General features: G+C 43.3%; 2 protein-coding genes across 3 annotated transcripts; both read left to right on the top strand.

Moving 5' to 3' along the window:
• Positions 1 to 1,433: 1,433 nt before the first annotated feature.
• LOC306788071 (histone H3.3A) lies at positions 1,434 to 3,909 on the top strand. Of its 2 annotated transcripts, XM_079283397.1 has the most exons (4): positions 1,434 to 1,596; positions 2,844 to 2,987; positions 3,389 to 3,542; positions 3,625 to 3,908. In XM_079283397.1, the coding sequence occupies exons 2-4, from the start codon at positions 2,860 to 2,862 to the stop codon at positions 3,751 to 3,753; spliced, it is 411 nt and encodes a 136-aa protein (XP_079139523.1). In that variant the 5' UTR covers positions 1,434 to 1,596; positions 2,844 to 2,859; the 3' UTR covers positions 3,754 to 3,908. The 2 variants fall into 2 exon arrangements, with proteins under 2 accessions (XP_079139523.1, XP_079139524.1); XM_079283398.1 differs by lacking the exon at positions 1,434 to 1,596 and having other exon boundaries at positions 1,694 to 2,987; positions 3,625 to 3,909.
• Positions 3,910 to 6,084: 2,175 nt separating this feature from the next.
• Positions 6,085 to 8,380, top strand: LOC306787722 (histone H3.3A). The gene is made up of 3 exons (XM_079282966.1): positions 6,085 to 7,455; positions 7,857 to 8,010; positions 8,093 to 8,380. Exons 1-3 carry the CDS (start codon positions 7,328 to 7,330, stop codon positions 8,219 to 8,221), a joined length of 411 nt encoding a protein of 136 aa, XP_079139092.1. The 5' UTR covers positions 6,085 to 7,327; the 3' UTR covers positions 8,222 to 8,380.
• The last annotated feature ends 801 nt before the right edge of the window (positions 8,381 to 9,181 follow it).

The following is a 9,181-nucleotide window of genomic DNA, read 5'->3' as shown; positions in this document are numbered from 1 at the left end:
ATAATGGAGGTATAACTATTTTTAAACAGGCGCACAATATGGACCCCTCTGCTGGGTCAACAAGGCCCTCGCGGCTCGCAGTCGGTGACGTAATTCCCCGGCGACTGGAATGATTGAAAACATTAATCCGGTTGATATTTCAGTATTACACCAGTGTTTTGTCCGGGAGCTGGACATAATGGCTTTGGAAATGGTCCCCAAAGACCTTCGCCATCTGCGAGCCTGTCTTCTTTGTTCTTTAGTGAAGGTAAACGCTCAAACTAGCGTCCCTGCTAACGTGTAGCCGCTTCCTGCGCGCTGTATTTGTCTTCTGTTGTCAAACAAATGAATGTAAGCTCTAAAGTAATGCTTTTACTGTTACCTTTATTTACTTAACAATACCAATACACATACTGAACCCGTTCCATGGTCTAGTTTGTTCGTCTACTTACTAAATTCAAACGTATCCTGTCTGTTGGTACGTGAAGTAGCTTGTGTGCTACTTCACATGTTTGTATCCATTCTTGGCTCCCTGGAATGACAGTGACCCACAAAACAGAATGGTACCATCATTCAAAACCATAAAAAAACACCTGTGTTTACCCTACTATAACATGTCAAAATGGCTGCTGTGAAAAGGGTCTATAACATAATTAATCCTGGCCTCTTCTCATCCTGGCGACTGAAGTCCTTCAGTCATGGGCTTTCTTTCCTCTTCATACTTCCTGCATGGAATCAGGATGTCTCCTTTTCTTGAGACTGATTATAGTTTGTTTTCCGATGACAAATAGTGTAGCATTCAAGTGACCAAGTGTTAATCTGCTCATGATTACTGTTATAGTCTGTTGATTCCACCAGTCTTATTCGTACCCCACCTACTGTATTTACCTATTTTATGCGTCTTCTTTTTGTCACACTATCCGATACTGTTGCCACCGTTTGCTTATTTACCTCCAAATATCAACTGAAAATAGTTGCTACAAAGGTAAAGTATAAAAATATAATAAGTGTAAGTATAATAACGTATAATATGTTATGTATGGTTGCTGTTTTACATCAAAATAAGGTAAGAATCTTTCTAACTTGATCAACATTTGTCGAATTGATTATCAAATTGATATCGGCCATCAAACAAAAACATTATAAATCAGTGGTGGAAGAAGTACTCTAATTACTTAAGTACAAGATGCAATACCACAGTCTAGAAATAGTTACAAGGTAATGCATTCAAAATAATCGAAAAAGCCCAGTACCTGAGTATGGGCATAATTATGCTCATATATTGTGCCCGATTTCTGGACCCATTTTGTTCTGTGATTTGTATTGCGCAATATTGGGCTAAATACTTAGGTGAAAGAATAATAGTTGTTGCGTTTCTAGTATCATTGTATTAAAAACAACGTTTGGGACAAAAAGTTACTGTTGAGGACATTAAGTCGGCTACAATGTTTACAAATGTTGGCAGTTGCATTGTGGGAGACAGATGATTGACACGGCCGCCATTTTGCTCCTGCTCTCTCTGCTTCCATTGTGTGAGAGATAGTAAATATCTGACACTGCCAGACAACCACAACTCACTTGTGTTCTCGCGAAGAAAAATCGCTAAATTCAGCCTCGGTAAGTCACATTTCTGTCATACTTTTTAAATCGTAGAATAGTATTCACCTTTTTGTAAAGAAAATTAGACGGATAAAGTTGTTTTTGTGCTGAAATGGCGTGTTATTTCGACGCGGTAGAGAGGAGAAAAAGCAGCTACCCAGATGCCAGGCTGAGAGAAACACGGCTCAGTACTTCCACCGAGAGAGCAGCTCCACTTTCATGAGCGGTTTACACTTCGCTGTTCTGCTTTAATACACCATTGACTCTCACGCGGTGACGCTTATTTGATAGCTGCACTTGTCTCCTACGTTTTGTCGGTAGTCTCGTGTGCACACGTTGTTTGATTTTGAGGTAAAATATCAAAGTTTCCGTCCCGCTCATTGCCTGTGTATTGGTAGGTTAATTTGGGTCTGCGGCCATAATCTTGCGGCTTTATGGCTGCTCGTCCCGCCCTAAAACCCAGAGGACTGACACGCCATTGGTCCTAAATTGCGACACAGCTACGGCGGATTGGTGTATGTGAGAATATGACCAGTTTAGCAGTGTGATTGGTGTGGTCTTTATCCAAAACTGTTTGTATTGGCTCGGGACGGTGTGTCTGCAGCTGACAAACCGGTGAAAAGTTTTCCCAGGAGGTCAAATATGATTGACCATCAAAGTCCCAATCCTGTCCCCCTAAGCCTCAAACCCGGAACCCTCAGGGACTGGCTGACTCGACCAGCTAAATGGTTGAGTGTGAGAGAGATAGGGCTTGAAATGGTGTCAGCACTTTGCTGCAACATATCAAGTTACCATGATAACGTCAAACAACATGGCATACAGTTGTGGGTATTTATTTTATACTTTTTACTCCCGAATTCGTGAGATTGGGATCGGGACTCTGAGCTAGATCCTTTGCTACCTGGTACTGCAGGAAAACTAAAAAATAAGATTTTATGCAGATATTTGGGTGAAAATAGTGATGATATTAAAACAGCTCACAAAGTTCTCTAAATTCACGCTACACTAAAATGTTGATGATAATTATTTTATCCATATATTTTCGCAGCTTTTTGTGAGTTTTAGGGCTCCAAACATAAGCATTCACATTTAGGCTAAATATTCAGTACAGCGTTATCAGAGGCTGGCTTAGAAACCATCAGTGGACAACATGATTGTCAATAGGGTGTCCAAATAGCGGCTCTGAAACATGTCGGAGAGAAAAAGTATGAAGTATAGAGTGAACAACACTAATCATCCTGTTATATATTTGCGATTCCTTACAGGTGATACTTCGTCGTAATGGCTCGTACCAAGCAGACCGCTCGTAAATCCACTGGAGGAAAGGCTCCTCGCAAGCAGCTGGCCACCAAGGCTGCCCGCAAGAGTGCCCCCTCTACTGGAGGCGTCAAGAAGCCCCATCGTTACAGGTAATGCCACACACACACACACACACACACAGCCATTTCTGGGACAAATCTTAACATCACTGAGACCGTCTTTATCAAGATGAGATGGAGGGAAGAAGGATGTTGTAGTTTTATGTTTTAAAACTTTTTTTTAAACTGGATTTTTAACTGGAAAATCTTAAATCCAGCTTTATGTTTTTATACTTTTATTTACTAAAACCTCTTGGTTGCACAGAGTGACGACACTAGTACATTGGCAGCATTAAAACTTGATTTCACATTCACTGTACTGATCAGAAACTGAAATGGGGCTTTCTTTTTTTTCTTTAAGTGACAAAATGTCATTATTTGTACAGAAGATGAATCCTGATGAGCTTGTAGCGGGTTAAATTAACCTGCTCGAGCTTTGTTGTGTGTTTCAGGCCCGGCACCGTGGCTCTGAGAGAGATCCGTCGGTACCAGAAGTCCACCGAGCTGCTGATCCGCAAGCTGCCCTTCCAGCGCCTGGTGAGGGAGATCGCTCAGGACTTCAAGACCGACCTGCGTTTCCAGAGCGCCGCCATTGGAGCCCTGCAGGTGTGTGTTTGTGTGTGTGCACAAAATGTATTGATAAAGCTACATCAGTGTAATCTGTAAACCTCCCCCCCCCCCCCTGCAGGAGGCGAGCGAGGCGTATCTGGTGGGTCTGTTCGAGGACACCAACCTGTGTGCCATCCATGCCAAGCGTGTCACCATCATGCCCAAAGACATCCAGCTGGCACGCCGCATTCGTGGGGAGCGCGCTTAGACGGCCCTCCCTAATGTTTCACCTTACCAGTACTGTTCACTGTAACACTACAGGGAAATGTGTGACCATTACATTGTGTTTTCACTATCTAAAGCTACTTCCCCACTGACAGTCATGCGGTGACACTTGCCTATTTGACCATATTTATCTCCGCCACCACAGCATCCACTGTATCGGCTCGGGGGCCGAGGCTTCACCTCAAGACCAGCTTTTAGCTTGGCCTTGTTGTCGACGGTCAGTCTCCTCAGACTCGCCACAAGTTCGGGGTGGTCCCGCTTGAAGTTCGGGTGGTAGTAATAGCGATACTGCACGTCGTTGTATGTATTGGACACCTTGAAACCGTACAAATTGAGATTACGGAGAAAGCTCGAAAAGTTGGCCGTTTTGAAGGTGGCGGTGTTGTTCGAGGCGCTGCTGCTGTTTCTGGGAGACAGGACCTGTTGCTCGACGAGGGTCTGATCAATGACGACTACCAGTCCATCTTTGTCCCAGCAGATGGCTTCATTTAACGGGTTGTTCACCAGACGCCATAGCTTGGCAGGAAAGTTGTTAGTGTTGATGCTCTCGGTGACGCAATCTTCCACCACATCCATGCTTGTGCCTGTAGAATTGGATAAAAAGAGGTAAAGTTAGTGAAGCCTCGTCTGAATAACAGGCCAAGCGTCATCAGTTTACGTTAAATAGGTTGAGGTCAATCTTAGTTAGAAAGCTAAGTTGCTTCATGACAATATAATTAACTGATAACGTTAGTAAAGTAGCATTAAATTCCTAATTAAAAATGACATGTATTCAACACACAAATTAGTATATTTCAGTATGTTACAAGTATATTGTAGCTGAAAAAAGGAATCTACTCGTAAAGTGATGTAAATAGTGTGGTTTATAACTGTTCCACCCAAACTCCTAACAGGTTAACTCATGTCATGCTCACATGGAATGTTGTAGCCAGGTTGCATAGCGCTGGAGCTGGAGGCCGCTTCGGCGTAGTGCTGGCTCAAAGTCACGGGTATCCCTTTGTCTGTAGTGAAGACAGTAGGCAGTGGGACTGGGGTTCCATTGTGAGCCGTCACAGGTGGAGCTTTGTTTGGACAGTAAGGATCAGCCGACTTCCGATGAGGGGTGCTCGGCAGTGAATGATTGCCTGCAAGCAACAGGAAGAAGCAAAGCATGACAACAACCTGTTAGACGGCCACACGATGAAACGTGAAAAACACTGGATTGTGGAGTTAAAATGGCAATTTAGATGTTCGTATCATAGTTATTCATAGTGATTTTCAATGTTGGGGTTTATGGACCCTTTCCAATTAGATTTTTGCAGTACTGTTCACTGTAACACTACAGGGAAATGTGTGACCATTACATTGTGTTTTCACTATCTAAAGCTACTTCCCCACTGACAGTCATGCGGTGACACTTGCCTATTTGACCATATTTATCTCCGCCACCACAGCATCCACTGTATCGGCTCGGGGGCCGAGGCTTCACCTCAAGACCAGCTTTTAGCTTGGCCTTGTTGTCGACGGTCAGTCTCCTCAGACTCGCCACAAGTTCGGGGTGGTCCCGCTTGAAGTTCGGGTGGTAGTAATAGCGATACTGCACGTCGTTGTATGTATTGGACACCTTGAAACCGTACAAATTGAGATTACGGAGAAAGCTCGAAAAGTTGGCCGTTTTGAAGGTGGCGGTGTTGTTCGAGGCGCTGCTGCTGTTTCTGGGAGACAGGACCTGTTGCTCGACGAGGGTCTGATCAATGACGACTACCAGTCCATCTTTGTCCCAGCAGATGGCTTCATTTAACGGGTTGTTCACCAGACGCCATAGCTTGGCAGGAAAGTTGTTAGTGTTGATGCTCTCGGTGACGCAATCTTCGACCACATCCATGCTTGTGCCTGTAGAATTGGATAAAAAGAGGTAAAGTTAGTGAAGCCTCGTCTGAATAACAGGCCAAGCGTCATCAGTTTACGTTAAATAGGTTGAGGTCAATCTTAGTTAGAAAGCTAAGTTGCTTCATGACAATATAATTAACTGATAACGTTAGTAAAGTAGCATTAAATTCCTAATTAAAAATGACATGTATTCAACACACAAATTAGTATATTTCAGTATGTTACAAGTATATTGTAGCTGAAAAAAGGAATCTACTCGTAAAGTGATGTAAATAGTGTGGTTTATAACTGTTCCACCCAAACTCCTAACAGGTTAACTCATGTCATGCTCACATGGAATGTCGTAGCCAGGTTGATTTTCACCAGTGTTGATGCTCTCGGTGACGCAATCTTCCACCACATCCATGCTTGTGCCTGTAGAATTGGATAAAAAGAGGTAAAGTTAGTGAAGCCTCGTCTGAATAACAGGCCAAGCGTCATCAGTTTACGTTAAATAGGTTGAGGTCAATCTTAGTTAGAAAGCTAAGTTGCTTCATGACAATATAATTAACTGATAACGTTAGTAAAGTAGCATTAAAAGGAGCTTATGGTCTAACTAACAGAATGTCCCGGTTCCGACACTTTTCGTTAATGCTGACGATACATATGTCCCAGGTACGACCAGTTAAGCTAACGTTACACTTATGAAGTTAATTAACTTAACTTTAATTGGACTTTCGTAACATTCATGTTTCAAACTCCCCATACTGACACACTTAACTTTAAAATAACTTGGCTTCTAACGTCATTAATAATGTCAACTTTAAAAAAATACATAAAATGCTGTACACAAGACCTGAAAATGCTAACTTTTAGTGTTAACGTTACTGGTAAGCTAAGTTAGCATTAGCTAACGTTAGCTCCCCAACTAACAGTAATTGGTGTATGTGAGAATATGACCAGTTTAGCAGTGTGATTGGTGTGGTCTTTATCCAAAACTGTTTGTATTGGCTCGGGACGGTGTGTCTGCAGCTGACAAACCGGTGAAAAGTTTTCCCAGGAGGTCAAATATGATTGACCATCAAAGTCCCAATCCTGTCCCCCTAAGCCTCAAACCCGGAACCCTCAGGGACTGGCTGACTCGACCAGCTAAATGGTTGAGTGTGAGAGAGATAGGGCTTGAAATGGTGTCAGCACTTTGCTGCAACATATCAAGTTACCATGATAACGTCAAACAACATGGCATACAGTTGTGGGTATTTATTTTATACTTTTTACTCCCGAATTCGTGAGATTGGGATCGGGACTCTGAGCTAGATCCTTTGCTACCTGGTACTGCAGGAAAACTAAAAAATAAGATTTTATGCAGATATTTGGGTGAAAATAGTGATGATATTAAAACAGCTCACAAAGTTCTCTAAATTCACGCTACACTAAAATGTTGATGATAATTATTTTATCCATATATTTTCGCAGCTTTTTGTGAGTTTTAGGGCTCCAAACATAAGCATTCACATTTAGGCTAAATATTCAGTACAGCGTTATCAGAGGCTGGCTTAGAAACCATCAGTGGACAACATGATTGTCAATAGGGTGTCCAAATAGCGGCTCTGAAACATGTCGGAGAGAAAAAGTATGAAGTATAGAGTGAACAACACTAATCATCCTGTTATATATTTGCGATTCCTTACAGGTGATACTTCGTCGTAATGGCTCGTACCAAGCAGACCGCTCGTAAATCCACTGGAGGAAAGGCTCCTCGCAAGCAGCTGGCCACCAAGGCTGCCCGCAAGAGTGCCCCCTCTACTGGAGGCGTCAAGAAGCCCCATCGTTACAGGTAATGCCACACACACACACACACACACACAGCCATTTCTGGGACAAATCTTAACATCACTGAGACCGTCTTTATCAAGATGAGATGGAGGGAAGAAGGATGTTGTAGTTTTATGTTTTAAAACTTTTTTTTAAACTGGATTTTTAACTGGAAAATCTTAAATCCAGCTTTATGTTTTTATACTTTTATTTACTAAAACCTCTTGGTTGCACAGAGTGACGACACTAGTACATTGGCAGCATTAAAACTTGATTTCACATTCACTGTACTGATCAGAAACTGAAATGGGGCTTTCTTTTTTTTCTTTAAGTGACAAAATGTCATTATTTGTACAGAAGATGAATCCTGATGAGCTTGTAGCGGGTTAAATTAACCTGCTCGAGCTTTGTTGTGTGTTTCAGGCCCGGCACCGTGGCTCTGAGAGAGATCCGTCGGTACCAGAAGTCCACCGAGCTGCTGATCCGCAAGCTGCCCTTCCAGCGCCTGGTGAGGGAGATCGCTCAGGACTTCAAGACCGACCTGCGTTTCCAGAGCGCCGCCATTGGAGCCCTGCAGGTGTGTGTTTGTGTGTGTGCACAAAATGTATTGATAAAGCTACATCAGTGTAATCTGTAAACCTCCCCCCCCCCCCCTGCAGGAGGCGAGCGAGGCGTATCTGGTGGGTCTGTTCGAGGACACCAACCTGTGTGCCATCCATGCCAAGCGTGTCACCATCATGCCCAAAGACATCCAGCTGGCACGCCGCATTCGTGGGGAGCGCGCTTAGACGGCCCTCCCTAATGTTTCACCTTACCAGTACTGTTCACTGTAACACTACAGGGAAATGTGTGACCATTACATTGTGTTTTCACTATCTAAAGCTACTTCCCCACTGACAGTCATGCGGTGACACTTGCCTATTTGACCATATTTATCTCCGCCACCACAGCATCCACTGTATCGGCTCGGGGGCCGAGGCTTCACCTCAAGACCAGCTTTTAGCTTGGCCTTGTTGTCGACGGTCAGTCTCCTCAGACTCGCCACAAGTTCGGGGTGGTCCCGCTTGAAGTTCGGGTGGTAGTAATAGCGATACTGCACGTCGTTGTATGTATTGGACACCTTGAAACCGTACAAATTGAGATTACGGAGAAAGCTCGAAAAGTTGGCCGTTTTGAAGGTGGCGGTGTTGTTCGAGGCGCTGCTGCTGTTTCTGGGAGACAGGACCTGTTGCTCGACGAGGGTCTGATCAATGACGACTACCAGTCCATCTTTGTCCCAGCAGATGGCTTCATTTAACGGGTTGTTCACCAGACGCCATAGCTTGGCAGGAAAGTTGTTAGTGTTGATGCTCTCGGTGACGCAATCTTCCACCACATCCATGCTTGTGCCTGTAGAATTGGATAAAAAGAGGTAAAGTTAGTGAAGCCTCGTCTGAATAACAGGCCAAGCGTCATCAGTTTACGTTAAATAGGTTGAGGTCAATCTTAGTTAGAAAGCTAAGTTGCTTCATGACAATATAATTAACTGATAACGTTAGTAAAGTAGCATTAAATTCCTAATTAAAAATGACATGTATTCAACACACAAATTAGTATATTTCAGTATGTTACAAGTATATTGTAGCTGAAAAAAGGAATCTACTCGTAAAGTGATGTAAATAGTGTGGTTTATAACTGTTCCACCCAAACTCCTAACAGGTTAACTCATGTCATGCTCACATGGAATGTCGTAGCCAGGTTGATTTTCA

This window comes from Melanostigma gelatinosum, assembly GCF_949748355.1.
Source record: "Melanostigma gelatinosum genome assembly, chromosome: 14".
NCBI lineage: Eukaryota > Metazoa > Chordata > Actinopteri > Perciformes > Zoarcidae > Melanostigma > Melanostigma gelatinosum.
The sequence above is the reverse complement of the archived record's forward strand: the minus strand, read 5'-3'. Positions and strand labels throughout refer to the sequence as shown.

Excerpts from the sequence above, each read along its gene's own strand:
- LOC306787722 (XM_079282966.1), top strand. The coding sequence starts at position 7,328 with ATGGCTCGTACCAAGCAGACCGCTCGTAAATCCACTGGAGGAAAGGCT. Across the intron at positions 7,456-7,856 it reads AAGAAGCCCCATCGTTACAG|GCCCGGCACCGTGGCTCTGA; the intron begins GTAATGCCACAC and ends TGTGTGTTTCAG. Across the intron at positions 8,011-8,092 it reads CCGCCATTGGAGCCCTGCAG|GAGGCGAGCGAGGCGTATCT; the intron begins GTGTGTGTTTGT and ends CCCCCCCTGCAG.
- LOC306788071 (XM_079283398.1), top strand. The coding sequence starts at position 2,860 with ATGGCTCGTACCAAGCAGACCGCTCGTAAATCCACTGGAGGAAAGGCT. Across the intron at positions 2,988-3,388 it reads AAGAAGCCCCATCGTTACAG|GCCCGGCACCGTGGCTCTGA; the intron begins GTAATGCCACAC and ends TGTGTGTTTCAG. Across the intron at positions 3,543-3,624 it reads CCGCCATTGGAGCCCTGCAG|GAGGCGAGCGAGGCGTATCT; the intron begins GTGTGTGTTTGT and ends CCCCCCCTGCAG.